General features: G+C 45.0%; 1 protein-coding gene across 1 annotated transcript in view; it reads right to left on the bottom strand.

Annotated features, from left to right (window-relative positions):
* Nucleotides 1–14,236, bottom strand: part of Eph (Eph receptor tyrosine kinase) — a 115,598-nt gene extending 101,362 nt beyond the window's left edge. The window contains exon 1 of the mRNA XM_089593058.1: nt 13,921–14,236. Coding sequence (XP_089449184.1) covers nt 13,921–14,023 — 103 coding nt within the window. The 5' untranslated portion in view covers nt 14,024–14,236. The remainder of the gene's footprint in view (nt 1–13,920) is intronic.
* Between the last annotated feature and the right edge of the window lie 623 nt (nt 14,237–14,859).

Genomic DNA, 14,859 nt, shown 5'->3' with positions numbered 1-14,859 from the left:
CTCGGAGAAGGGAGCGAGGAAAAGCCTCCACCGCGTACACCGGGACATTCGACGCCATCGCATACCTATATACCTGTGTATAATAATTATCTACTCACGGGGGAAAAAAACATCCGGCCATATATAACAGTACATATATAGTTGGGGGGGCATCATGAGATCTTGGTCGCCGTGACTCAACTGACTGCTGTGTTATTTATACTTATATTGGCTCCGCGTGGCACCTCGCGCGTGCACGCGAGCGCGGGAGCAAAGGAGGACGAGATGCGGGCTCTGCCTAATGCACCATCCATATAAATATATTTATCGTGTACATGGGTAACCCACTTTGGGAGGGACAACGACGTTAAAAGTGGTTGGTATACGCGCACGCGAGAACGCACACGGCCAGGTGTCGGTGGCGCAGGAGCAAAAACGGGGAGGAAAAAGTGATATCTCCCTATATACACACACTTCTCTCTCCTGGCCCTTGTATAACTACACAGACACCCAGCAGCGAAAAACTGACTTGCGCCTATATATTATATTGTAGGGAACTCTGTGCTGGTACGTGTATAATATATATACAGTGTATATATTATTATGCTATGGTGCAGGCTTGCGGGGGGGGTGGGGTGGTACAGAGAGTATATAACGGAAAAGACTAATCGCCTAAATCTCGCGGAAGCTACCGAGGCTGGATTTTCTCGAGCTCCGTTACATATTATGCCCGTATGTACGACCTATGGGTGTATGTATACGTGTTGTGTGTAAGCACGCATGGATATGTAAATATGTATAGCAAAATCCGCGGGTCGGTTTGCTGATGGACGAAAGGAAGCCCGTGCCGAAGAGGATGAGAGATAGAGAGCGCGAAATGCAGCTCGCTCTTCATACGTGTATACACATATCATTGTCTTTCCCTCCACCCCCCCCCTGGCCTCCTTTTGGGGCTTGGCCTCGCAATTGGCCGAACACGCGCCGATTCTCCATATAATATGCAATGCATGCACAACTGCGCGAAGCTACAGTGGCGAATGAATATACGCAACGACACGCAATAATTCCGGCGAATCGCAACAGTACAGCAGCTCGCCGGCTTATCATGCGCTTCGGTGAGCTTGATACATATACGGCTGTTGGACACTCTGACGCTAACGAAAAATAATGCCGCCCGTCTTATTTGCCAACGGGGTAATAATGACTATGGAAAAAGAAAAAAAGAAGAAAAAAGGAAGAACAGAGAGAACCAAGGATCAGAGGGGGAGCTAATCTTTCGGCAGAATTTAACGAATGCCACACAAGCTACAATTTTAAGGATCCAGGGTTCCGCGTATATAGGTGTAGCTTCGTAACGTGGTCCTAGAAAAGCCGAGTTTATGTAAAAATCGCTTGGTTTGTACAGCCTCGTAGAGGTCGTCTCTTTCTCTCTACTCGGTTCGACTATAATGTGCATGTGTATGAGGGTGCGTGTACCTACTTACTTTGCTCTTCTTTTTCGGTCCGACTCTGGTGTCGGTGTATACCGTGACAGCCACACGTTTCATACGTAACATCGTACAACAGAGAAATGACCGGAGACGGAGCGTGTTACTTATACGTTATATGAATAGGATAGGTACGCTATACCGACGTGCAGCGAGAAAAAAAAAAAAAAGAAAAGAAAAGAAAAGGCCAGCGGTCCACACTATTGTGATAGACGGGTCAGAGTGGGAGGAGGAGGCAAATGTTGCCGGCGGCGCGCGGGCCGCTATACCACCACCTGTGTGTTATACTTATACCATGATGTATATATAATTTAACCGGAGATTATGTTGTAACAGGGGATTGCGAGCCTTTTTATCGCCGGGGCCTATCTTTTCCCTCTACACTCGACTCTCTCTCTCTCTCTCTCTCTCTTTCTTTACGGTCGCAGCGAGCCGACGACCAACATATATATATATATACAACCACGGCAGAAACAACAGCGGGAGAGCAACGGCAGCCGATTAAAGGCCCATTAAAACATTTCAGCAATTCTCACCGCTCGCGCTCACGATCTCTCTCTCTCTCTCGGCTGTTCCTTTTTTTTCGCGCATATAAACGATAAGCAAGCGCTGATATACTCTATATGTGTTTCTTACACATACACACACACTACAATAGCGTCGCCCTGGAACCGACCGCGTGCATGGCATGCAGCGTTGCCGGGAACGATAAACGATTTAGCGAGGAGATTATCTGACTTTGTATACGTACACACACACACACACACACGCACGGCTCGTTTTGCAATTACCTTATTTCGCTATTACCTATCGAGAGAGAGAGAGAGAGAGAGTATATAGATTGGCCAACGCGATCTATCGGTAGCCGGCCGAGCAGCAGCCAGTGCGCGCGCCTTTGTGTAATACCTATCTCGAGGTATAGCGGCCCCCGATTTCTTTTCACTTTTTTTTTTTTTTTTTCCCCCCCCAATTCAGCAGCAGCTGCTCTGCCGCGAGTTTGGGCGAGCTATTGTGTCGTATATCTGTGTACCTCGCGCGCGCGATCACGAGCATATACGGCCGAGAAAAACAATCGGCAGCTTCGCTTGGCCCCGAGCGAGCGCGTCTCGGGAATAAAATTTAATTAAGCCATAACTCTTTTCCGGCACTCGGTCGGCGGTTGGGGAGGGGAGGGGGGCAAAAAGAATCCGCTGCTCGCACAACAAGAGCACTCGGGAGCACACATCACAATGTGTGCGCTCTAATTACATATATATATATATATATATATATATATATATATATATATATATATATATATATATATACACGCCTACTTACCGCATACAGAGTACGGGTAAGCGTGGCTCCTTTGGCTTACACCTACAGGTGCCTATACGTATATACACATGTATAAGTCCCTTTTAATTCTCCTGCCAGATATTTCCAACCGCGACGTCGTGAGTAACAATAACTACAAGAGTTATTATTATCATGAATTATCATCATCATGGTAACGACGATGCGTCTTTGGGGTTGAAAAAAATTTGCGGAAGTCATCAGTTCGGACGTACATGAAATATAGTATGTATAATGTCATATACACGGACCTTTTCTTGATGTCAGTGCCGGTTATTAAATTCCTCGTAAGTATTGTCTATATACGCGTATACGGGTTTTTCAGGCACATCCACACACACCAGAGGCTCTCATCGAGGTGGAAACAAATAACGGATATGAGTTGCCATTTATCAGCCCCGCGAATAACGAACCGAGGCAACTCCACGCTCGTCTACGCGTGTATTATAAATTTCACTTTATTACCGGCAGAGTGACACACTGTTACACGAAACGAATGATAAATCCCCTTTTATATCTGTCTCTAATGTGCACTTTTTCAATTACTATTGCGATATGCTAACAGGACTCGCGGTAAATGCGCGGAAATAAATGAACGGGTATACGTATACACACACGGGTGAGTATTATAAATATTGCGAAACCAAAGGAGCACAAATGTAAGATACTCTCGATCGCGATGAAACAGAGAAGTGTGAGTATGTAGGTAATCGTGAGGTAACTCTCTGTACCGAATAAAAAAAAAAAAAAAAAATCACATCGGGCTCTCGGCCCGTCAATCTCCGGCTCTTTTAAAACGCACCACTTTGCTTTTCCACTGAACCAAACGTACCTATATGTTCAAGTATAGTATACATATAACACATACAGAGTTACTATATCTCGCAAGTGTGTACACACACAGTGGGAGGCTCATTCGCGGAGCGTCTAATTAACATTCGATGCACCATTTACTTAGTTTACAGACCTGTCTTTTTCTTCCATCGACTATGTATATATGTTTATTGTAGGTATACGTATGCTCTTTTGTCGTCGAAAACGCAATAGAGATGCAATGCCGAAGGAAAGGCGGCCAAGTTTCCAAGAATTTTAATGAAGCACAGACATCCGCAGTTTCGTCTATTGCGCGGAGAGCCGCGCTAATTAAGTTCCAAAGCGACGCGCGGCGGTGCTGGGCAAAGAAGGCGAAGGACGGGGAAAAAAAAAAAAAAAAAAAAAAAAAAAAACACCAAAAAGAAAGAAAGCCGCAGCGAAACAGACACAATCGCGTTTGGGTGTACAAGTGAGAGAGAGACTTCTACTGGGGGTAAAAATGGCCAGTGCCGGTGGGCTCCCACAATTTCATTTACATCCAATGCCGCAACAATCGGGCTGCCAACGCTGCCGCTCTTGCGGCGAGTCTCGTTTAAAAAGGCGCGCTCTTGCACGGAAGGAAAAAAAAAAAATCGCGCTAAACAGGCGACGGAGGGAACAAAGGCCCTCTTTTACCGTATTGTATGACATACACGGATACGTATATATGTATATATATTCATGTTTGTTCAAGTGTCTCTGATATGATATCGGATGGGAAAAACTCACGCACGTGTGGAGTAAAAAGGGGCGGGAGAAGCAAAGAGTGCGTGTCGACGGGTGTAACCTGAGATTTCACGAAAGTAATTTTTTACTATGAACATTTTGCTTCCGCACCAACTTCAAGTCATGATCTCCATCCAACGTTAACGAGTATATAACCTACATCACCTGCCCGACACTTGGTTGTAGGTATACTCGATGTTAAATTAAATTAAAATTAAAAAAAAAAAAAAAAAACCGCGTTTTAATTAAAACGAAATTTAATGTTAATGAACAAACAACGAAAAGCCGAGCGCCAGCGCGTGGTTTCCTGTCTCGTTTCTCTCTTGCACTCGGCGTCGATCTGACGTCTGATTATTAATAATTAAACTCTTTAAGGAAAGACGGGAAAAGGGCGCTTAAATCCAAGTGTAATTACATATAATTTGCGCAGCCATCAGACAACGACGGCGGCTCTACGGTTTCCACAAAAGAGTCGGACTATCGCGCACGTGGTGTTATACGTATACACATACGTATATTTCTTTATCATCGCGCCGCTTGTTAATGCAAACATTTTGAAGTACTGTGAGATGGAAGAGGAGGAAAAAAAAAAAAAAGTCCACAATGGCTTATTCAGCACCTGTAATTTGCCTTCCTTTCTCAAGAGAAAAAACGAACCTGATGCGACGCCGGTAAGCACACGGAGACGCGAACGGGGCACTGTGATTAGGGAGAAAACGCGCGCGCCTCGGAAGAAAATTATCGTTACACACACGGGATCGGAAAAGAATCGAAAGAACTGTTAGAATTTCGTTGCGTTCGAGAAAACGAATCATCATTAGTCAATGGATGCAACTAGAGAACAATGAATACTCCACAAGCAGGTAATTCTATTGAGATCTAAAGTAACTAGCAATAAAATTTCACGTTGAAAAGTTAACGATTTAACTGTCGATTAATCAACGAATTTAATTGCTAATTAAAAAATACGATTCCATGAAAGAATCGAGTTGAATTCCTAATGAGACCTTTGTCGTATTAAGACTCGATTTAGAACTCACCGCCACCCGCGCTATCACTGAAATCGAGGGTCGATGGCAAAAACTTTGGCCATCTGACATCCTCCTCGGCTCCCATATACAGCTTATTAAGAGTTCACGATGGCTTATTCAATATACCCAGACGTTGTTCAAGATTTTAATAACCGAGAGTGGCATCAACCAAGTTACACCCGGTAGATTCGTAAATCCGGAGAAAGACAATGTATATATAGGTACATTCTGCCACTCCCATGTATATATAGCGTCTTGGCTGCATATTTCCCACAAAAGGACGTGCTAAAGGATAAAGTTGAGGGACGTGAGGTATTATTTTTTCCACAAACGCTCACCTATATATACACTCGTCCGAGCACCAACACGCGACAACAGTATAGCAACCAGTGGGGTAGCCTCGGTTTCCGTAATCATTTATAAAGCACACCCATATGTATTCGATTTGCAAAATATATATATACTGTAAGCAACGAAACAACTTTTGAGCCTGTGAAAAAACTACCCTTAGGGGAGGCGGTAACTACAAGTTTTTACATATATACGAATGCATATACGAAAGAAAGACAGACGGACGGAGGGAGGTGTACCGGTACCGCCCAATGGTTTCGATCGGAGCCCGTCAATTTGCTGGAGACAAAGGGTGTGTATCACATGCGAATAGTAATAATGACAACAATGCACGCGCGTATACTCGCACATCAAGCTCATATTACGCGCGTATACGACCACGTATTATTAAAAGGTATGTATAGTAGGCTACTCCCCGCGCTAAACGGTGGTGGTCGCTGCACAAGGAGGTCCGCCGACCATGTATTTATTATGCATGTATACGCACGTGGAGCCGCGGCAAAGGCTGCAGACCGGCTTGCTTTGAAATGGGAAAAGTAAAAGTAGACATATACACCGGGCTCTGGCATTCCTACGGGGGGGGGGAGGGGGCAGCGGTGATTTTCAAGCGCGCGCGTTCAACGCACACGTATGGGTATATACATGTACATACTTTGCGCGGAAAGGGAGAAAATGTTTTGCGTGCATCGTCACGCTCGAATAAAATGACGATAATGTGCCTTTTATATTTGTATACGATTATTTAACAGAGATAAAGAGAGCATACATATATATATATCATACAGAGGATGAGGGACAAGCGTATATATTCGCGAAAGAGAAGGTGGAAGTAAGTCGCGCTGGTGGGCGTACAATGGAAAAAACGAATGGATCCGAAAGACAGACGGGCGAGCAAAATATTGTTACGGGGTAAGTGCAGCGGCAGCTCGGAACTAATGGCGGAACAGAGAGAGGTAAGTAGGGTGCATGCAAGGGAGCACGAAGAAGAAGAGCCCGAGTTGAATCGTAAAGCTCTCCCGGGCGCGCGACATTCGGCTGTTCTGGCGGCTCCCTCGTACTCGATCATATATATATTATACTCTTATACGCGCTCGTATCATAAAACGGACTGGTGGTGGCTGCGATGCAGTTTCGCCGAGGAGACGGAAAAGGCGAGCGCCGTTTCTTTTTCATCTTTCGTTTTGGTTTCATCCCCCGGCCCCGTGTGTGCAACGCAACAACATAAGCGAGAGCTGGGGGGGGTGAGCTTTTAATGTCTCGTAAAAGGGTGCGATCCATCTCTTCCTACTCTTTCGCTATACTGCGGAGAGCAAAGACACCTTGTAGGTACCATTGCCCGCGCGATTTTTCATCTTAAAGAGCTTGCGACTGCAACAGTCGTACAGTGAGGTTTCTTCCTCTCTTCGGAGCACGCGAACGGCTGCACGTCGATTAAAACCCTCTCTCTCCCTTTTGGAGCTTTTCTACGGCGCATAGTATCGCGTGCGAGCACGCGAATGTGTACGATAACAAATACTGTTACGGATTGCAATTGTGTGTACTCTCGTCGTGGTATGTGTGTATGACGTACGCGGACGACGTGTCTATTCCAGAAGAGGACGGGGAAAAATCCAGGCGCGAAATGGAGCTGGCTCGGCCGAGATTGTTATCTCTCCGCTTCGGACGGCACGCGGAGATGGGGATATATATATATATAATACCAAAGAGGAGAGCAACGCAACGATCGATGCGGCAAATGGAGACTTGTAAAGTGTGCGGGTGTTTTTTTGTTATTTTTTTCATGTATATAGTCAGGGTTAAGAGCATACCTGTATATACCTACACGTGAGTGCACTAAAATGTTTGTGTGTACGTATATAATAGCATCATCATCATCGTCATTAGTATAGGGGCATCATCTCTCTGTGCCTGCAGTAGCTTTTTGTGGCTGTATGTTGCGTACACCGCAAAAAAAAAAAAAAAAAAAAAAAAATCTCTTTGCAGTCGCGCAAAAGTGCCTTCCGTGCTCTGATCTTTTATCGCCTGCTGCTGCTCTCTACCTTCCCGGCTCGGGAGGATATTACTGTACGAGTACATTGTAAAAAGTGAAGGAAAAATAAAAAATTTAAAAAAAACCAAAAGAGTATATATGCACGCCGGTGTACGCGTTAAACTCTTTGAACGCATTGCACTTTTCTTCTGGCTAAGAGGTGCCCGTGTTGCTTAATTATTGACGTATAGATACAATATATATATTATAATGTATTACACAGAGCAAAGCTCCGTTGGGTATCTATACGTAAAGGTCGTTCCCGCAAATTACCCGACACGTATAATAACCAAAGGCTGCTAGAGTCTTCTTTTTTTTTTTTTTATATTCCCGCTCGACTATAAAACATACACACGTTATAATGTATTATACTGAACGCTACAAGTATACGTAGATTCTTTGTAAAATTTTCCACGCCGTATATATAGGTGTATATTTTGTATAAGCGGGGTGTCTTGGAGATGATCGTCGGATCGCCGGCTAAATCAATATATCGTGTCGCGTCAAGGGTATATAATATATATACCTATAAAATACTGCACCAGAGCAAAAGCTGGACGTGTGGTGATGATGGTGGTCGTTTTTTCCTCGGAGAGCTTTTTAATAAAGTTTATGCGGGACATAATGGTAACGGTATAATAATAATAATGGCGTACGAGAGAGACACGCCGTGGTTGATGTGCATAATATATACCTATGTATTGTAAGTGTGTGGGTAGGTTCATTGCAGAGCTGAGCTACTTTACGCTCGGCACCTCCGTGAGAAGAAGGAAGAAAATCCTTTTAAAATAAATTGAATAGAATAAAACGCTGGCGAAACTTTGCTTGCACATCGAAAAAAAAAAAATAGATGGACGGATCAAGCGCGTACATAAGCTGCTATATATATATTCAAGTACCCTCGGAGCGAACGAATTTGACTGTTCCAATTTTCTAGTGCAGGGTGAAAAAACGCTCCCGCAGCTAAATGAACCGGTTTATCCGTAGGGGCCAGGATCCCAGGAGGGAAGGGGTCATATTCGTTTGTTTTTGAGATGTGGGTGAAATATCGGCACGATGCGCGTATATATACACGTATCAGCGAACGAGAGAATATACTGCAAGGAAGGCTCGTGGCGGCCTACATTCGACCGACGAGCGAAAATATTTGCCCACCACCGGGTCTTTCCTCCGATTCTCTTGATTATCCTTTTCGAAAGCAGTCTCTCGCGCATTGTGGGCGTATGGACAGAAAATGCACACCCTCGCACCCAAACAAGCGTATACGTGTATCATATGCGGCCACTCGCTTGAGATGGGGTAGGTATAATACCTTATTATACTAACATCCATTACAAAAGTTAAAGAGAAAGAGAGGACGAAAGGACGAGAGAAAGAGCTGTATAGCTGCAGAAACGGAGTAACTATACTTACGTCAGGAGCCGAGCAAACAAGAGCTGCAGAGCAAACGAAGAGGAAGAAGAACGCGATTGCTGCAGGAGCGCCGTGGCGTCCTTGTAAGAAGCAGCCAAGAGCTGGTGGTGGCCCTTTCATATACACGTGGGCCTATACGCGCGCATACATGTATACACATGTGGGGTATACACGTACATAGAGAGGAAGAGAAATAGTACAAGGAGCATAGCGGAGGGACCCCGATCGAGCTCTGCAGGACGTATACGTACAGAGAGTAGGTTTAATCCTGTAGGTGTATAGGTAAGTATTATATAGAGGGTATGTACTATGTAGGGTATATAATATATGGAGAGCACGAAAGAAAGAAAGGAAGGAAGAAAGAGAGGGGCAGCACAGGTATGCAGCCTCTCTGGTGAGCACCGGCAACGGCGTCGGCAGCGGTGGGCCTCTCTGTGGGCATTCCTGCGGCGTTGCCACTTTTCTCCCTGTCTTTATCCTTCCCCACCCCACCCCTTCTCGGTGATGCTTGCTCTTGATCCTGCAATGATGCTGATGCTCCTTCAACTGCTTACTATACACATGGTACACAATACTTTTGATATTTGTAGGAAATGTTAAAAAAAAAAAAAATAATTATATTATAAACGTGTATCGAGGCACCATATTATTTCGTCCAGTTGACCCATCCGCGTCCTCGAAATCGGTGAACTTTATCCATACAATATAGTATAGGTATATACGATGGCCGTGTGTGTGCGTTTGCTTGAGCACCGGAGAAGCTCGAGGTAGGTGGTGTATGGAAGGGCCACCGAACAGAGGCACACAAACTTTACTCCTCGTAAATTCTTTATCCGAATTCTTGTACCTATACGGTATACACCAGCCGCACAGAAGCAGATCTGATGATACATTCGGCTGATTGTGCGTGTACAAGAGCTACTAGATTATCATACATATATTATAGTCACCTGTGTGTGTGTTTTTTTGTATATACCTATAGGTATACGTAATATACCTACGATATAAAGCGCGTATGATAAATATCAAGGAATTCCATCGCGTGGAAGCGCATACACTAGGATGTACCTACTTACTCCTAGAGAGAGGATGGAATGATTACGAACCATATATTTTTTTTCGGGCCATACTTATACTAGCTGTTATAAATATGTGGGGCGATGTGACGCGCGTCCTGCCTCTGTGAAATCAACTTATTTCAAACTATGGAATTTGAGTGTAAAAGAAGTAGGTGAACCTCGGGGTGGAAACAAAAACTCCTCGTGTAAATTTCAGGCTGGATATATTGAACTTGTGCACGTGAATTTCAATGGGTAGGTATGCGTAACTGGGAGGTCGGCTAATATGCGAGACGCGAAAAAAAAGGTGCCTTTTATTGAGTGCGTGCAGGCTATATAATATATAGGTGCATATTACCAGGTCGCAGTGCAAGTTAGTATAGACACGCTAGTGTAATACTATGTATGTACATGCAATATGGGCTGAGGAATCCGCGAGCGGGAGTCGAGGAAGAGGGGAAAGAGAGAGAAGGGCGCACGATAACGAGGGAAAGACGGAGAAATCGAGTTACTCTCCGGCGCGCTGGAGGCACTCCTTCCTCTCTTTCTCGTATATATACGCGCTCTCCGGGGATCTCGGATCCTCTCTCTTTCTCTCCGCGAGTGTGCATCATATATATATATATATATATATATATATATATATATGCAGGCCCGCGAGGAGGAGTTCCGTTAGTGCGTTACATGTATATATTTTATATATATATATATACATGTACCTTCGAGGTGATATAGATATAATATACGTGTCAGAGGCGCAAGGGCTCGGTAGATATATTATATAAATCAACGTTGCGGAAAAGAAAAAGGGAGCAGCACAGCTGCGAGATATGGGTATATGTATATACAGACTTTATAGTTACCTACTCGCGCCACCGCGGCTGACGGAAAAGTTTCGCGAGTCCAACGGTTAATCGAATTACGTTTTGGCTGAGTCGATTTTGTTTAACAACTTTTTCGCTACGCTTTTTCCCCAAAGGGGAGATTTCCTACTGTCTATACTATCACTCGCATCTGCAGGAGGAGGAAGAGAGTCGGAAGCTTTTCTACCCGAGTATACACGTACAACACCTATCCGACGCTTTGGACATTTTCGTTGACCTTCCGATTACAGTAATTTTGTATATGCTTAACAGTGCACTTGTTCATCCACAGTTTCTTCTTCTTCTTCTTCTTTGGGCAGATTCGGCAAAAGGAAAGTTGGACCGTGCAGTACAAAACGAACAGATATATATTATCATTGGCAACTTGCAAGCTCTATTTTTACTCAACTCCATTAAAAAGTCAAATCGACCCTCTACGAGGTATACACAATTTTGTTTTTTTTTTTCCCCCCTCGGATTTCTCATTACTCTGCGGCAAGAATCGAAAAGCGGAGGGATGGTATTCGAAATCGGAATAATTGAAACTAAAGTTTGATCGACCGCTGAGAGCGCCGCAGTGACCGTACCTATATACGTATCTTGGCTCCGAGACGAGGGAAACTATATAACACACGGGGAACGCGTTTTACACGTCGCGCGAGTCGCGAATATCAATGACCCGTCCGCAATCGCGGCATTCAATTATGCATAACGGTATCAAACTTGTTCCCAAACTTTCCTCCACGTCTATTCCGGCCCCTTCGCAAGTGGCGATTCTCGACTCTTACTCTCCTCCGGACGCAGTGTACACTGTACCGGGAATAAAAGAACCTCTCCCCCTCCTCCCCCCATCGATAATTTTTTCATTCGCAAAAGTGATGCGGTAACTTTATAGATATTGGATAAACTCCTTGGACAATCGTTACTGAGACGTACCTAGTTCAACTCAACTTTGGCACGACGCGGGCCATGCGCTCTACCGTCATATGCTCGCCGAGTCGAGAAAAATCTCTTCATCTAATCAACCATCAGCAAAATGAACTAACCCTTTTTTTCCGAGCTGATTCGAGCCGCTTCTTGATTGTTGCGAGCACATTGCACGTGAAAACCGGTACATAATATGTATATACCTGTACCCTCGAACGAAAAAACTTTTTGCAACGCTTTCCAGCTGCACCACCTTAATACGCACACGCGTACATCGTACGTAAAGTTCGAGGTCGAACGCCTTTTATTTTATTTTTTCCCTCCCGTTTCGTTCTATTATTATATACACACTGCAGCCGAGCGGTGAGAGTCGGGACGGGGGCCCTCGCTCGAAATTGCCGGCTCCGAAACAAAAATGGTAAATGAGAAACTCTATAATTTAATAGAAAATTGCACGGCTTCTGTTAATAATAACACATCGGACGGGGGAAGTTTGCGCAGAGGATGCAGCCGAGAGAGGGAGTAATTCTCTCGCGAGCCGAGCTTGTATACGTTGGATTAGATAGAGGATTTTGCATTCGGGGAGGGAAGGGGAGGGGAGGCCGTAAAGCGCAGAGATCGCGGCCAAAGCGCTGATTACCTTCGAAAGTTTTGGCACACTAATCGCGCGGGGATATACTCCATACACAAACAATTTTTCCTTCCTTCCTTTTTTTTTTTTGTTTTTTTTTTTCAAAAGGGGTAGATAATCCTTGCGTTGCAAGATGATTGGCCGTACTTGTTACACACGTGAAATTATCGAGGCCCCCTAGCTGACGTCCCCCCGCACACACGTGTAGTCACGTTACCGTCCTATATAATATATACAGATGAGCGCATCAAGGACCCCCAGGCGATAAGATTACGGCGTATGTATGAATATGATATACGGGCCCACGTACGTATACACACGTGTACACTCTCTCCTCTGGTTCTCCATTTCGCAGCTCGTCCTTTTTCGATGAAATTACGAAAGAAAAGGGCAAAGGAAGCGGTATCAGCAGCAACAGGGGGAAGGTCGGCCTTGATGCCCCGAGAATCGATACATGTATATATATGTTACGAAGGAGGCCCAAAGTATATTATGCTCGTGTACATGGTAGACGTAATGGGACGACAGAGCGTCTACTACACATATATACACAAGGAGCTCTCAGCTCGCATGCTGTTATACATGTACATCACACACGCGGGAGAAAACGAGAGCGCGAGAGATGCTTCTCCCGTGTCAGTCGGCAATTTAGCGCCCGCCGCGGGCCCGATTCCCCTATTTACTTAATTACCGATTATTAAATTTTTTTTTTTTTTTTTTTTTTTTAATATACATCCGCAAAGCAGCCATGCACAGCGCGGATATAAAATATCCTTTTTTTCTTCTTCGAAACGGAAGAGGGGTATCGCCATTGTTGTATACTTTATTTTTTGTTCACGTGGTGCGAGTTTGGTAGCTCCTATACATATACCATTGGAGTCGCTGCTATTACATGCGATCGATTTAATATATCAACTATAATCACGTACGTTTTATTTTAATACCAAAAAGACGATGGGGTAGGCGCTCGTCGATTTTTTTGGTTACGGGAGAATCCCGTGCTAAAGATGCTAAAGATGTTAATTATACACGTTTAAAAAAAAGTAAAACTATGATGGAAAAAATTGCGCCATGTGCATATGAGTCGTCTATGTTTGGGGCCGGGGGTGAAAACTTCGTTGCGGCACGTAAGATGATTTACTATAGCTCAACATTTTGTGTTTATAGATACATAGAAATAATATATGTATAATGTCATAAAGTGTGTGTTGGTAATGGTTGATTGGTATACTGACCTTGTTCCGCTTGGCTGCCCTCGAGAGTCGCGAGTAACATCAGCGTGACGCAGCAGCAGAGCAGGAGGGCCTTGAGGGCCGGTCTGCGTTCCTCCTGCGCCATACCACTGCTGGGACTGCGCTCAGGCAGTACGGCCAGCCCGCGGTCACGGTAATGTCAGCAGCAGGGCTCCCGAGAACCGCGTGTATACCACGACCACGACTATCAGGGAGCTGGCTCAACGCGCCCTCAGCAGTGATGACGGTTGCTCATCCTCGCCACCTCCGATCCTTGTATATATATATATATCACTGCTGCTGTCGTCGTCGTCTTCGACGTTGTTCCTGCGGACGCGAGCCTAGCATTGCCGGCCGTTGCGCCCGGGCGGAGGCCCCGAGCCCTCCAGCCCCTCCTCCTCCCTCCTCGGACCCGTCGTCACAGCCAGCCTGCTTCCTCGCCTGCTTTTACCCTGCAATCCAACAAAAGACAAAACAGCGCATTAGCCGGGGCTCTGCGAAAATGCGAATGGAAAAAATCTAGAACGCGTCCTCATCCTCCCTCCTCCCCAAATCCAACACCCCCCCCCCCAACGCGTCTCTTTTCATCCCTCGCACCGGAGAGCTTTTCTCATCTTAGTTCCCCCCTCTCCTCTCATCCCTACTCGTATATATAGCCCTTTGATACGCGGGAAAATGCTAAGTGTATCCCTCCTTTTTTTTTTTTGCCAAAAAACGCAAACAATGGCCCTGTCCCTGTGCGCTAAGGGCGCGCTCAGAGTCGACGCTGGATTTCGTATTATTTTTCTCGCGCTCGGCGTCGAAAGCTAGACGACGACGTACGTAGCCCGCGAGCTCTTCGACAAAATTACTTTTGGCCTCTTTTTTTGTTATTTTTATTTTTCCCTCCCAAATGTATATCATTAAAGGGGATACACACACGACGAATGAGAATGTACTAAT

Source organism: Copidosoma floridanum, unplaced genomic scaffold (assembly GCF_036245765.1).
Source record: "Copidosoma floridanum isolate Cflo_tuat_1 unplaced genomic scaffold, Cflo_Japanese_pri ptg000019l, whole genome shotgun sequence".
Taxonomy (NCBI): Eukaryota; Metazoa; Arthropoda; class Insecta; order Hymenoptera; family Encyrtidae; genus Copidosoma; species Copidosoma floridanum.
This window is presented reverse-complemented; position numbering and strand designations above follow the sequence as displayed.